Below are 15,419 nucleotides of genomic sequence, written 5' to 3'. Positions count from 1 at the left end.
GTGTATTTCAGAGTCTCTAATCTCGGCTAATTCTCCGTTTCATCACGCCATTTAGCAACGCCGCCGACTACCGAGATGATGGAGCTCTGGAGGATGGAAAGAGATATCGTTTTGAAGTCGGTTAATTATGAGAAAGTGAGATGTTAATTGTGAAAGACAGGAGAGGTGCAAGGACGCACGGGAGTGGGCAATAGTATGAGCAAAGCTAACTGGAGTCTTTTTGGAGGGGGGTAAATGTGCTCAGTCAAGTCAACCATATACCTGCATCTGTCCTGTGTGTTAATTGCAACCTCGTGGACACATGCACGCACGCACGCACGCACGCACGCACGCACGCACGCACGCACGCACGCACGCACGCACGCACCCTACTTGATCATACTGCAGCATCACACACACACGCAAAAAGCAGCAAAAGTAGAAGATCCACAATATCGAACTTGTATATCTTATAATTTTGATGCTTTTGAATTTTAATCCTGAAAAATAAGTTTTGGACATATGTTGTTTTCTCTCTCTCTCTCTCTCTCTCTCTCTCTCTCTCTCTCTCTCTCTCTCTCTCTCCACGTTATTTTTTGCTTGGCCTTTCCTTCTTCAGCGATCCTATAGACCGGTTTTGTGCATGCCATGCGCAAAAGCTGAATAATGGAGCTCTCCATGGTTTTGACAAAACGCCCGATGTTCGGAGGTCTTTTCTGATTGTGCCTGGTGATCCCGTTTGGAACATTGGCGTTGTCTATAGCAAGGACAGCCTCATTTTAGCTCGCTAGCATCGACGCTACATTTTTTTACATCTAAAATGGACCGGCAAAGCGGACGTGCGTCACACTAAAACCAAGTAGATCTGGGTCGGCAGTCAAGCAATGGCACTTTTGTCCACCAGGAGGCAGTGATACGGTTAAAACCGGGAAAGCATATGGGCCGTTTTAGATTTTTGTCTTGGCTATACGAAGAAAATTGCAGATCTACAAGCTCACGGCGCGTCACTTCGTGCCGCACTGCCAGCTTGTACATCTGCTCTTTTTGAACACGTTTGAACATTTTTAACTAGTGATTTAGAAGGCCTGTTTTGTAGCATCGGCCTCATGCATCTTAAATAGCCTTAATCACAACAACAATTCACTCTAACACACTAACCCTGAGTAACCTCAAAATCAATATGTGTGCACACCCGCACGCACGCACGCACGCACGCACGCACGCACGCACGCACGCACGCACGCACGCACGCACGCACGCACGCACGCACGCACACACACACACACACACACACACACACACTCTCTCTCTCACTCTTGGCTATGCATTATTCATGTGGTAAGCGATGGGCATAAATGACTGCCTTGATTATAGAGAAGTTAGTGCAGCCCCCCCCCCCCCTCTCTCTCTCTCTATGTTCCTCGTACTGCTCATGTGTGTATGTGTCTCGGCGTCTCGCAACATTTTCTTTTTGTCTGTCTCTCCATCTGTCTGTCTGTCTGTCTGTCTGTCTGTCTGTCTGTCTGTCTGTCTGTCTGTCTGTCTGTCTGTCTGTCTGTCTGTCTGTCTGTCTGTCTGTCTGTCTGTCTGTCTGTCTATCTGTCTGTCTGTCTGTCTACATGTCTGTCCCATTGATCTTGCATGCTGTATTGTAATCTTAACAGTCAAGTACCATTTGATCCACAATAATGCTTCTTCACGCTGGTGGCCTGGTGCGTGCAGCACTCTCCAGTCCATTAGCAACTCTTCACGGCTAATTTGAACGCGATGAGACACATGAACTGTCCCCCCCCCCCACGGCGACAACAAGCAACAAACACGTTCAGAGTCACACCAAGCGAGGTTCGGATTGGCAGCCAAACCCGACCTGAAAACATTTGGATTGGAAAGATATCTATGACTTTTTTTGATGCAGGGATAGTAGTTTTAACCCATTTTGACCTGAGATCAGACTCTAAAAATGTCTTGTACATCCTGACAGTTTTCTGAAAAATAGCAGACCTACAAGCTCGTAGCGCGCCACTCGGTGGCGCGCTATGAGCTTGTAGATCTGCTATTTTTCAATAGCTAAAGCATAACATAATGCTAACACCAAAAGGGGTTCCCGCCCAGAATGGGTTAAGTTGGGTCAGAATATAACCGAAACCCATTTTTTGGGTCTTTGGATAGGAGTTTGTTGTAACATAACATTATTCCCTAGCAGGCTGTTGAGCATACTAATGTAGCCAACACAGCTTTAGAGTCAAAAGGTACAATGTGCTTTTACTCTTCTTCTGTTGAGGCATTTTTGTGCCCATTTTCATTTCACAAAATGTATGCACTGGGCATACAGTAACGAAAATAAGCCACTGCCAACTTGCCAAGGGAATCTGTGAGAGTTCAAGTCAAGTTAAATCAGTCAATTAAAGTCAATTAAATTAACCCATTTTGGGCGGGAACCCCTTTTGGTGTTTCAAGCATTCCTTTAGCTATTGAAAAATAGCAGACCTACAAGCTCGTAGCGCGGCACTCGGTGCCGCGCTATGAGCTATTTTTGAAAAATCGTGAAAATGTGGCGCAAATCTTTGCATATATTATTTGAAAGCGAACGTTTTTGACTCAAATCTTTGCTTCTGGGGGGGGGAGGGGGTCCCTGGAACTACATATTTTCAGATGGGGGTCGGCGGCCAATTACATATAATCTTGGGGGTCCTTGACATGAAAATGTTTGAGAACCACTGATATAAACATAGGTTATTCAGAAAACTGTCAGGATTTAGAAGACATTTGTAGAATCGTTCCCAGGTCTAAATGGATTAAAGTCGGATTCATAGGAGTCACAGTAGTCACTAGTCAGTCAAGTCGGTTCTGTTCAAATCCCTGCATATCATTTCAAGACGACACACTTTAAATCAGATCAATATATTTGATGTCCATTGGTTTTTCAAACCAGTTCAGATGATGTTGTCAACCCACAATGCACCTGTCACGGTAGCAGAAAGTTGAACCCAAATGCAGAGCCAAACACAGGAGCAAAATTAAGATATTTATTGGAGATTGTGGAAGGTTGCATGTAAAACAAACATGGAGGATGAGGCAGACGAGCAGGCAGTAGAACAGGTGAGCTGGGTTCTGGAGGAGAGGAGAAGAGCTTGAGTTTGCAGGAAACACAGGAGCAAAATACTAGGAAATATAACTAAACTATAACTTCAGTAGAACGTAAACACTGGCTAGAGTCAAGCTATCGTACGACCATGAAAGGTTGTGCAATGATCTGGCGATGAGTGGAGTGAAGACCAGGGTTTAAATACTGTCAGGGCTGAAGAGTTGATGGCCGGCAGGTGTGTCAATTGAGTGTGATGAGGTGACCACAGACAGGTGTGCCAAGGCTGGAAGCTGGGAGGAAAGCCGACGCCCACACACAGCCACAGTATGGCAACACAGAGCCACATACTGTGACAGTACCACAATGTGCAGCACAAACATACTTACTTTTTTACTTAGGCCCGTTGCTCCCAGTGGAGCATAGGCCATCAACGACTCTTCTCCAGCCAACACGGTTTTGGGCTGTCCTTTCCGCCTCTCCCCAGCTGATTCCCTGTCTCTTCAGCTCCGCCTCAGTGTCCCGCCTCCAGGTGTTCTTAGGCCGCCCTCTCCTCCGCTTCCCCTGGGGGTTCCAAGTCAGTGCCTGGCGCGTTGTACTAGCTGCCGGTTTCCTCAGGGTGTGGCCAATCCATCCCCACTTTCTCCTTAGGATCTGTTTCTCCACTGGCTCCTGACTCCCTTTCCTCCAGAGTTCTTCACTTCTAATTTTGTTTGGCCACCAGATCTTGAAAATGCGCTTCAGGCAGCTGTTAATAAATGTCTGGATCCTTTGCAATGTCCTCTTTGTCATCCTCCACGCAGCACAAACATGAACGTAGACAATGGTGCTATACAGACAGACCAGAGGTATAGTGGCGGGATTTAAAACTGTCAGAATATCCAGAAATTATTACAGTATATCACATCTCACATTAGGCTACATAATTGCGACGGTAGGTCGCAGATTATTATGAAAACCCTGCTAAACCTGTCCGTCGCTCCGTCCATTATGTTACATAATTATGATTTGGTATATATGAGCTATTTATTATGAAAATGTAATAATAATAACCTAATGGCTCTTTTTATGAAGAAAAAACGAGTTTTATGTGTCATGCATGCATAACAAATCATTTTTTATAACGTAACACATTTGATTCAGAATAATGAGTAATGAGAGAGGGTATTATGGCACAAAAACTGGCCCTTCTGAATAATCCCTCATAAGGTTGAATGGCTCAGCTGGCTGGCAATAAATCAGAATATAGGCTGAACTAAACTCGGAGGTGATGGTGACATATCACACAAGTAAGACGCGCGCACGCGGGAAGCGAACGCAGCTCGTAAATTGCAATAACAACAATTAGAATAAATTACGTAGTTTTTTAAGGTTTTTTTTAAGTTCTCTTTTTTTTCTTTTTTTTAAGTGTTTTTTTTTAGTTCTTTTTTTAGTGTGTGTATGTGTTTTTAAAAAAAAAAGTTTTAAAAGTTTTTTTTTAAGTTAAGTTTTTTTTTAAGTTACGTTTTTTTTTAAGTTAAGTTTTTTTTTAAGTGAAGTTTTTTAAGTTAAGTTTTTTTGTGTGTGTGTGTGTGTGTGTGTGTGTGTGTGTGTGTGTGTGTGTGTGTTTTGTGTGTGATACAGCTGCGCCCTCTGGTGGCAGGCGGGTGGTGTTACAGTGTGACACACAGACAGACAGACACAGACATGTTCTGCTAGGTCTCATAGTTAGTGCTCACTGTGTTCGCAATCATATACAGTGAGTGCCGTCCATGCGTTGGTGGTTAGAGACAGCTTTGGGACAGTTGATTGAAGTGGCATGTAGAGTAAAACATTTTAACGCATAAAATGTAATTCTGTCCAATCTGTATGGTGGCAGTCTGTTAATGAAATATAACTTCTAATTGGGTGAGAAGAGATCGGGTAGAACTAAAAGACATTATGTTTGGTTGCGCTCGGGTGGTGTTTTCAGCATGCAAGTGTATAAGATCCAGCCATCATGACGTCATCAAGGCCCGCCAAAAAACACGTTTTAGTCGACTAAATCGACTGTGGATTCAGTCGACTAAAGTCATGAAGTGTCTTGGTGTGGGAACGCTGCATTTGCATCGTTATTGATCTGAGGCGGGACAGCGGCGGTGTTGCAGCGCTTGCATTTTGACCTCGTTTTCAATTACTTACACTGAGCTTCTCACACACTTCTCACGTGTGTGCGTGCGTGCGTGCGTGCGTGCGTGCGTGCGTGCGTGCGTGCGTGCGTGCGTGCGTGCGTGACAGAGAGAGATGGCACTAGTGGCCATGTTTTTTCCTGTATTTGTCATGAAAAGACATCTAAGATTGGTAATTACCGTCCTACTCCTAATGCGACTTTTGTTACAGATGAGACAGCCAGTTTGGCAGGAAAACAACAAATTATACACTGCTAATTGACAAGAACAAAACAAGGCATTGCTTATAGACAGCGACATGAATGAGTACAGTGCAGTCAGTGTCCAGTACAACAGTATCGATGATATGTCAGAATCATCATCCTCAGAATCAGCTTTATCGTCAGATCACGGGTTTACAGAGGGAGAGAGCGACGCAAGGAAAGACATCATCATCACCTTAATGTATTCTCGGAAATACAGTTGAGGGTAAGCCCTCATTTTCAATGTAGCCGAGGTTACAATTCACAAATACAGTCAAAACAATACATCAACACAACATTATAAATCAGGATGAATTACAAAGGAACTTAAATGCAGAACAACCAGTAAAATAAATCAATTGAAGCAGGAGCAATCACGGTGAAAAATGTTCTGGAGCATTCCTTTGAACTGACCGAAGGATGGCAGGGAGCTCAGTTTTAAGGAATTTTGAAGTTCGTTCCACGAGGTTGGGCCATTGACATGTCAAGGAGAGGCAAAAATCCAAAATATATACATATTCATAGCACAAACCAGCAGACGCAGTATATACAGTATGAGACATACAATACGTGCAAGGAAGGCACTTAAACACTTAGTTGAACCGGTGTCCCCCAGGGCTCAGTCCTCGACACTCAATAGACATGCTAGGCTCGTTGTTTAAATGGTATCCTATTGTTTCAATGTATACAGCACATTTTTTGATAGTATATTCTTAGTCTTGGGTTTACCTGTGATCTTATTATTAGATTACTGAGGCTCTGCACAGCTGGCTCTCTGCCTTTGATGTACGTGTTACCTTGCTCATTATAACTGTCAAAGTCACTGTGGGTAAGAGTGTCTGCTTAAGGCCTAAATTGTAAACACGTCTGCCGAAAATAGCTGATTTACGCGTGTGTGCGTGTGTGTGCGTGTGCGTGTGTGAGAGAGAGACGGGTGGCTCTTTTGTTACACAAATCAGACATTAGAGTCGTGAGAGTTTTTATTTCACTTTAATCCATGCACGCAGGCGGAACCTTCTTCAGTTCTCATTTCACAGGGACGCTTTTATGCGCAACGAGCAGACTGTGTCATTTCTCAGACAGTGCCTTGGTGTTGTTGTGACAGTGCACTGTCTCAAGCTGTCAGACAGAGACACACACACGCACACGCACGCACGCACACACACACACACCCACAGTGCTCTGTCCCAAGCTATCAGCTAATAAGTGTGAAATCACCACGCGCTGCCGCGAGGCTGCAGCCTCATCTTCTCAGTTCTCATTTGGAATACAACTCGTGTATCTGAATTATTATGGCTTTCTCCAGCAGCCAATGGAGTTTGCATCAACCCCCGCATACGAGCTACACACACTGGCGTACGCACGCACACACTGGCGTACGCACACACGCACACACGCACACGCACACACACACACACACACACACACACACACACACACACACACACACACACACACACACACACACACACACACACACACACACACAGAGGAACATATCGTCGTTGTCGGGCAAAAACCTGTCTGTCTGTCTGTCTGTCTGTCTGTCTGTCTGTATGTCTGTCTGTCTGTCTTTGGTACGACCCATTGACCCCTGCAGCTGATTGGGGTCACATATTATTATTATTCAAGTATTTCTATTGAAGTTTGCACATGAGACAGGACAAACAACAGATACATGAACATGAACAATTACAGAACAGATACAGGACAAAACAACACCACCAGTACTCAACATTCATGTATAAAATATAAAAGTCTGAAATACAATGTAAAAAACCACAAATTGTACATTAATGAAATCAACAACTGAAATAAAATACAAAAAAATATTGGGGTCACATATTAGGGGAGAGAAGTTCCCCTATATGTGACGACTACCTAGTGGATATTACGCCCGACTCAATTATAACCTGGATTGAGGCGCAACTATATGTTTTGTCCGTGAAAGGATACAACCTGTGCTCTGTGCAACAACAAAGTTTCCAGAAACAAACTGGCATATAACTTTGGCAACATCGTACGGCAAAAGCAATCGATATCATCATGAACAACAGCTGTGTCCCTGAACCACCGCCCGCTGTTAGTAACACAAATACTGTACTAGGGCTGTGTGATATGACGATATATTTCGTATAGACGATAGAAAATGTCTATCGTGAAAAATGTTCTCGTTCATCGTTTATATCGTCGTGTCGCAAAACAAGCGTTACGGCAGTATTTTACGTCACAGCGCCCAGTATTTGTCATGAAAATACGTCTTAAGATCGGTAATTACCGCTTAGAGTATATAGAGACGGCACCCGAGTTCTCCTCCCATCCATTGCATTAAGTTCCTCAAAAGCGCATGAGGCGATTTCACTGTGCATTCTGGGTAGGAACAGAGTGCATTCTGGGATGGATTGGGCCCAAACACATGAACGCGCTGCCGCTGACTATCATTGCAGGCATTCAGCGCTCACGTGTCATCGTGAACAATGATAGTCAACGGACCAGCGCGTTCATGTGTTTGGGCCCACGCTGCAATATCAAATTCGGCCACTATGTCCATTTCGCCTCCGGGTTTCATCCGGGTGCCGTCTCTATTCATATATACTCTAAGAATTACCGTCCTAACTAATGCGACTTTTGTTACAGATGAGACAGCCAGTTTGGCAGGAAAACAACAAATGATACACTGCTAATTGACAAGAAAAAAAACAAAACAAGGCATTGCTTATAGACAGCGACATGAATGAGTACAGTGTCCAGTACAGTGTCCAGTACAGCAGTATCAATGATATGTCAGAATCATCATTCTCAGAATCAGCTTTATCGTCAGATCACGGGTTTACAGAGGGAGAGAGCGACGCAAGGAAAGACATGTCAAGGAGAGGCAAAAATCCAAAATGTATACATATTCATAGCATAAACCAGCAGACACAGTATATACAGTATGAGACATACAATAACGTGCAAGGGGGCAACACTTTAGTACAGGTCCACATTGGCAGCAGCTGTGTACATGAGAAGGAGGGGACCGAGTACAGAGCCAGGAGGTCCCCCTGGGGGAAAACGCCAGTAGGAAAGGCATCCAAGGCAGTACGCGCAGCAATCCACCTTTTCACCTACACCAGGGTTAGTCTTGCAGCTGATTGGGGTCACATATAGCCATGCTGCTATTCTATGCTGTTATTTCATAACAAACATGAAGGGGAGATGATTGCTGACGAGATTCAGAGCGGGGTAACACTGTTGTGTATAAAAATCCGGCGACCCCAAGGATCAATTTGTTTGAAAGATGGCGAGAAAGGCCATTTAATGGATACAAATAAATTATATCTATTCTGTAATGCTAATTAGAAAGGACTGTAAATATATATATATATATACCTTCAATAACCCAGCAGGGAGACCAAATACCGTGCTGTATTTACCTTAAAAATGAGTGGAGTGCCCTTTAAATCTTGAATGACAGCCACGGTACCATAAAAAATAGAAGGATACCTTAAAAACGAATTGGAGACAGACGAAATAAAGTTCTGAGAGGAAGTTTAAGGTTTTAACTGTAATTTTTAGTAGGTAATAAAGTCAATTTACATAGAGAATGTGCTACATGGTTCAGATAATAATAATAATAGTACAATACATCACTATAATTTAGAGTATTCAATTGTTCCAATATGGATCCGAACTGAACCTGAACTCCTCTTCACAGTATGTTCCTGGCTTATACTGCATCTGACGTCAGTTGTTGATAAACGTTCATTGGCTGGTAAATAGTTCATTTCCGCAATATCCACGGTGGTGCTGGTTGTCGAGCACTCATTGGACCAGCACATGGATGATGAGACTGGTATCATTGATGTCGCCTCAAGCCGGGAGAGCGTGGACGCTGGCGTTGCCAGGCAACCTGTTGATAACTTTCCCTGTACTGTGAACTTTCGACAGAGAGAAACCCTCCCTGACTCCCACTGAGCAGCTATCTCTTTTCTCACTAGGCATCAAGGTCAAATACATGTAGTCTCGAATCAAAATAGACCTTTCATTATGGCAAGTTTACTTGACTGGGGACAGACAGTATGGAGACCGAATAAGGAGTAAACAAGATATAAGATATTAAATCTGAATGTGGCGTCAGGAAATCCATAATATAAATATGATAAAATAATATAAAGGATAAGATGAACAATCCTGTGTAAACAGGCAGTAGGCTATGAGTAAAATGATGATAAAAGGGCAAGATGACAAAATATGACCTATATGGAACACGGTCTGGGCCAAAGTTCTATCTGAGTTGACCAACAGAATATGATGGAATGGCCAACTTGACATGACGTGTAAACAAAATGTCAGAATTTATCTAACAAACACTAAAGTAACGGGCCCTTCACTGTTATAAATGCAGGTTTCATGTTGGGTCGAATTGATAAACTGCGTGAGCCACGCATATTTTCCACGGTTGAACAATAGCTTGTCCGTCGGGTGAAAACATAGTCTTCTACCTCTTTCATCTTACCTGTGCAGTCCTCCTGCTGCGTGTCTTCTTGTTCCAAATAAATTATTCCATCTGAAAAGTCCTTAATTCAGCAACAACAACAACAACAACAACAACAACACAAGACGCTAACCAGTTAAAAAAGAAAAAGACAAACATCCACTCGACCCATACGCACAGCTGGGCATACAGAGTTGACGACGCGTTGTCTCTCACTCTATCGCCTGTAGTCAATTAAACATCGTTAAGCTTCCAAACGTGTTTAACAAACTACACTACAACTACAACAGAAAGTGTAACGTTTTGAATGAAGAATGAAGAGCTTAAAATTAACTTAAACAACATCTTGTTTTATTTCAGTTTTCCCCAGCAGGTGTAACAAACAAACAGACAGACGGACTTGAGATTAAAGTTGAAGAAGGCCACCCGGCCGAAACGTCCGTCTGTCTGTCTGTCTGTTACACCCGCTGGGGGAAACTGAAATAAAACAAGAATCCTAACGGATAACGTGAGTGCTGGTATTTATTCCTTCAGTGTATATCAGGGGTGTCAAACTCATTTTGGGGCGAGGGCCACATTGCGCGAAAGGTGACTTGATGAAGGCCGCGACCAGTTGCAGCTCACGTGCGTTGACTTACACAGTTGTCGCTTTGTTTTCTAGACTGTTTATTGACATAAATTGACTTTATTTGTATTACAGTTGTAGGCTACAAGACATTTTGTATGAGGTGGAAAAAAATACCCAAAAAACCATTCGAAAATTGACTAGTTAAAAATGCAATTTTTATTTTATCAAAAATATCCAAAATGGCAAATTGACATGGTGTAGCCATCATGAAATCTGACACTTTGCATCTCTTTGCTTTGACTATCATGTGTAAGTAGACACAGTATATATTCCTCACTTGGTAATGGAAATTAAACTCTACTGAGCTGTAACAACTATGGTTAGCCTCTCCATGTCCTGCTGTATCAGAGTGAGGAGAGAAATCCACAACAACTCAACTAGTAGTTAAATAGACTGTCTATCATCATAGAAATGGTCAGCGCATCACTCCTACTGGACCTGTGCAGGAGGAAGGTCCCCCTGGCTGCTGCTGCAGACCAGAATAACTTCCTGGGCTTTATAGGAGGAAAGACTCTAGGAAACTTGACTCACATATAGCTTCAAGGGCTTCAGGGTCTGGTCTGATTGGCCCAGATCACAACGACCTCTGCCATCGGACAGGAATCTAAAAAAAAACTACGGAAACTGTGCCCACCCCTGATGGATTAATTACAGACTCCAGTCTGGTATAGTGGAGGCTATACCCTCACCCACCAAGGGAGAAAACGGCTAGAAGGGTTCTGTTTACTACAAAACAGACCTGAAGCCAAACAAACATTGGCGTGGACTTCGACTGCATGCAGGCAATACAAGCTGTTTGCTTGTATTGATCACTCTGTTTAACATTCGATGTACAAATGTGATCGGGGAGGATGTTTTAAAATTCACCATCAAAGCAAGACTGCAAGTATTGATTGATTGATTGATTGATTGAAATATTTATTAACAGTTTGTAGAATGACAGTACATTTCAAGCACAAACTCAATACAAAGGCTGTTAACTGTGAGTAGACGACCCAATTAAGCATTACACTTGTTTACAATAGGGTCCACTTCATGTTCAATTCATCAAAACATTTAGAGACGTACAAATATAAACTTCTATATAGACAAAGAACAGAACAGGAATTCATCATAATGGAGGTAAAAAGGGAAAAGAAACATATACAGTGAGGGAAAAAGGGTTTTGAAGAGTCAAGGGATTTGCATGTCTTAATGACTGTTGGTAGGGCGTTCCACATTTTGGTGGCATAGGAGCGAAAAGAATTTAGTCCCTTGTTTGTGCCGAATCTGGGTTGTACATGGTTCGTTGCACTCCCTCTGGTGTTGTGGGTGTGGACTTTGTTAACATTAAGGAAGTATCTAGACAGGTACATGGGTATCTTGGTGGAGTATTGAATCTTGTGGACCAGACCCATTGCAAGATGCTGTACTCTGTCGTCGACCCTAAGCCATTCCAGTCTGTATTACCAACAAAGTACAATCTGTCAATCTGGCATCCCCTCTAGTCTGTATAAACCATCATGATTCTGAACAACACCTAGAATCCATCGAACACATACTGTAACAAATCGATGTAAATAATGCATACAAAAATGTATATACCGTATTGCTCGCCACGACCGTATTGTTGACCTAGTGTCTGACGCAGTTTGAAAATATGTGCCATCCAGTGCAGCAATGTATAAACATTCAAGAGTGTTACCATATTGGTTTAGTTGTGCATGCGATGTCTTTACTAACATCCCAAATACGCCTGATGTTGTTTATGTTGACACCAGTCACAAGGAGGTCCTGATTCTGGAGGTGGGCCATTACTTGGAATCATAACAAATCTTGGGTATCGATGTAGATTCGCCATACTGATATTCGGAAGCCAATTGGCCATCTACACAAACTGACCATGAGTGGCCTATTACAATAGCTGGCACGACAAAGAGCAAAGCCAAACAACTTGCCAAGTACTGCTCTGTTTTCGGCTGTTATAGGCAGTTTGTCTGTGTGGAGGAGAAGGTGCCATGTTTGTGTATCCTTAGGTGCTGTCAACCCCGTTATATTTGTTTCCCTGTTAAACTAATTGTACTTTGCGCACTCAAATAAAGAATGTGTGTGTGTGTGTGTGTGTGTGTGTGTCTGTGTCTGTGTCTGTGTCTGTGTCTGTGTGTGTGTGTGTGTGTGTGTGTGTCTGTCTGTGGTACGACCCATTGACCCCTGCAGCTGATTGGGGTCGCACACACTGGCTAAAAGGGCCATTCACACTGAGCAGTACAACTTGTTGTTGAGCAGCCTGCACCGCTCAGTTCACATGGGTGTGATTTTTCGCAAATCAACGCCCTACTGCCTACTTGTCTTGATCACACTATACAGCGACACACGGAGGCATCAAAAGTAGCAGATCTACAAGCTCGCGGCGCGCTTCCAGCTTGTAGATCTGCTACTTTTGGGGTTTGCCGCACGCACGCGCGCGCACGCACGCACGCGCGCACGCACGCACTCTCATCAGTGTGTGTATGGCTCGTATGCAAGTAAATCACGGTTATTTTGCCTGGACAACAATACAATATACACACAGAGATAACACATACAGACATCTAGCTATACAGTACTGTACATACACACACACTGTAGCATCTTTCATCTTTCATCTTCTATTAGACGGTGTGTAAATTGATGTCCCCCCCCTGTGGGGAGTTGAACAATGATATTTGATATATTTTTTATACAGTTCGGTACGTCATGTTATGATTTAATAGTAATGCAGGATATGAATAGCATTGTTTGTCCCCAGATCTATCTACCGTATGACAGACCTTTCTTCAAAATGTTGTGGCGTGATGATATTTATATTATCACGCATATTGTGTGTGTGCGTGCGTGTGTGCGTGCGTGCGTGCGTGCGTGCGTGTGTGCGTGCGTGCGTGCGTGCGTGCGTGCGTGCGCCAGTTCAGACACCTGCCTACCAGTGACATCATCGATGGGGATTCTAACATAGGCCTATAATAGAAACTACAACCATACCCTTTTCTGCTCCTTCAACCCATTTAAACCGAGAAAACATCTGTATCATTTTAGATTTAATAACTATTGTCATATACAATATAAGCACATACATAAGATGAGCCTCATGGTTCCATTTGGTTCCATCTGGACTCTCCAATATTAAGAGAGTCCAGATAATATAGAAAATAATAAATAAAATCAAACATAGCCAACAACATAATGAGGTCTCGGGTGGAAACCTCATTATGTCGGCTATATTTTTGAAAGTTTTTTGGTTTCGGACATCGGAGGTTTTTCCGCCCGACAGCGACGGTATTATGTTAAGTTGTATAACGGGTCAATGTCGGCCTCGTGAAGGTTTATTACGTATGACGATCTGAACCAGGCGTTTATGATCTTGACCTTCTCTTTGTCCCTGTGTGTGTGTGTGTGTGTGTGTGTGTGTGTGTGTGTGTGTGTGTGTGTGTGTGTGTGTGTGTGTGCGTGTGTGTGTGTGTGTGTGTGTGTGTGCGTGCGTGCGTGCGCGTGCGCGCGTGTGTGTGCGTGTGCGTGCGTGCGCGTGCGTGCGTGCGTGCGTGCGCGTGCGTGTGCGCAGACAGGGAAGCCTCCCATAGAGGATCTGTTCTCAGACTTGTGTGATGGAAGGCGTCTGCTGGAGCTGCTGGAGGGACTGTCTGGACAGTCGCTGGTAAATACACACACACACACACACACACACACACACACACACACATGAACACGCACATTCTAGTCTTAATCGAACTTGGATATCCATCTGTCTCTCTCTCTCTCTGTAAATCTCTCTCACCTTAATCGCACTCTACACCGCTCTTTTCGTCTGTCATTTCCTCTGCTTCTCTCCTCTCCATCTCTCTTCTCATCTCCTTCTCTCATACCAGTCTTCTCTATACCTCTCCCCTCCTTTGTTCTTTCCTTCTCTCCTCTTTAACCCATTTTGACCTGAGATCAAATTCTAAAAATGTCTTCTACTTCGACAGTTTTCTGAAAAAGCTATGTTTCTATGTCAGTGGTTCTTCGATTTTTCAAAAATAGCAGACCTACAAGCTCGTAGCGCGCCACTCGGTGGCGCGCTATGAGCTTGTAGATCTGCTATTTTTCAATAGCTAAATTAAAACATAATGCTTAAAACACCAAAAAGGGTTCTCGCCCAAAATGGGTTAATACAGCTCCTCCTCAAAAAAATTGAATATCGTGCAAAAGTTAATTTTCTTCCGTAATATAATTAAAAAAGTGAGGATATACTTTCATATATCCTCGATTCATTGCACATAAAGTGAAGTGTTTTAGTTTTAACTCTTTGAGAGTTTCATGGATTTCTATATAGTTTTTAGACTTCTCTATGGCAGAATGGCGTTTTTGAATGATTTATTGAAAATTCTCTGTTGTGAATGTGTGACAACGAAAGACCTTCAGAGAAAGCTTGGCTTGTCTGCTTCCAGGAAAAAAATGAACTGAGTTGATAAAATGTTTAGTTGTGGTGTTGGAAGCCATTTAAAAGAGCCTGCATTTACACTGGGTAGTGTTTCTAGGACAACAAAAAAAGTTATGACCGGTTGAAGTTTTATTTTCTAAATAACTTTTTTTCTGCTGGGCGTACATAGCCATGCAATATCTCATTTTAAAGGGTGAGTTGTCTAGTTCAATTAAAATAAAATAAAAAGTTTCTCACATGTACCACTGTAGATATTTTGCCATCTATAAATAGCATGGTCAGTCATGATCAATCTGACCTATCCAGCTAAAAGTCCCCCTAGCTCTGAAATGGAACATCATATAAACTCAATTCTTTTTTGGGGTAAAATTAGACATTCTAACGCACATTTTGATATATACCATGTTTACATAGTCTTACCAGTACCGTGTC

General features: G+C 43.0%; 1 protein-coding gene across 1 annotated transcript in view; it reads left to right on the top strand.

Annotated features, from left to right (window-relative positions):
• LOC306917692 (dystrophin-like) overlaps positions 1–15,419 on the top strand; it is a gene marked incomplete at its 3' end in the record, with an annotated part of 361,506 nt that overhangs the window by 214,343 nt on the left and 131,744 nt on the right. The window contains exon 3 of the mRNA XM_079530601.1: positions 14,130–14,222. Coding sequence (XP_079386727.1) covers positions 14,130–14,222 — 93 coding nt within the window. The remainder of the gene's footprint in view (positions 1–14,129; positions 14,223–15,419) is intronic.

The sequence above is a fragment of the Electrona antarctica genome (assembly GCF_951216825.1).
Source record: "Electrona antarctica genome assembly, contig: SUPER_24_unloc_1, whole genome shotgun sequence".
Taxonomy (NCBI): domain Eukaryota; kingdom Metazoa; phylum Chordata; class Actinopteri; order Myctophiformes; family Myctophidae; genus Electrona; species Electrona antarctica.
Note: the sequence above shows the minus strand (reverse complement) of the source record. Positions and strands in the feature narration are given on the sequence as shown.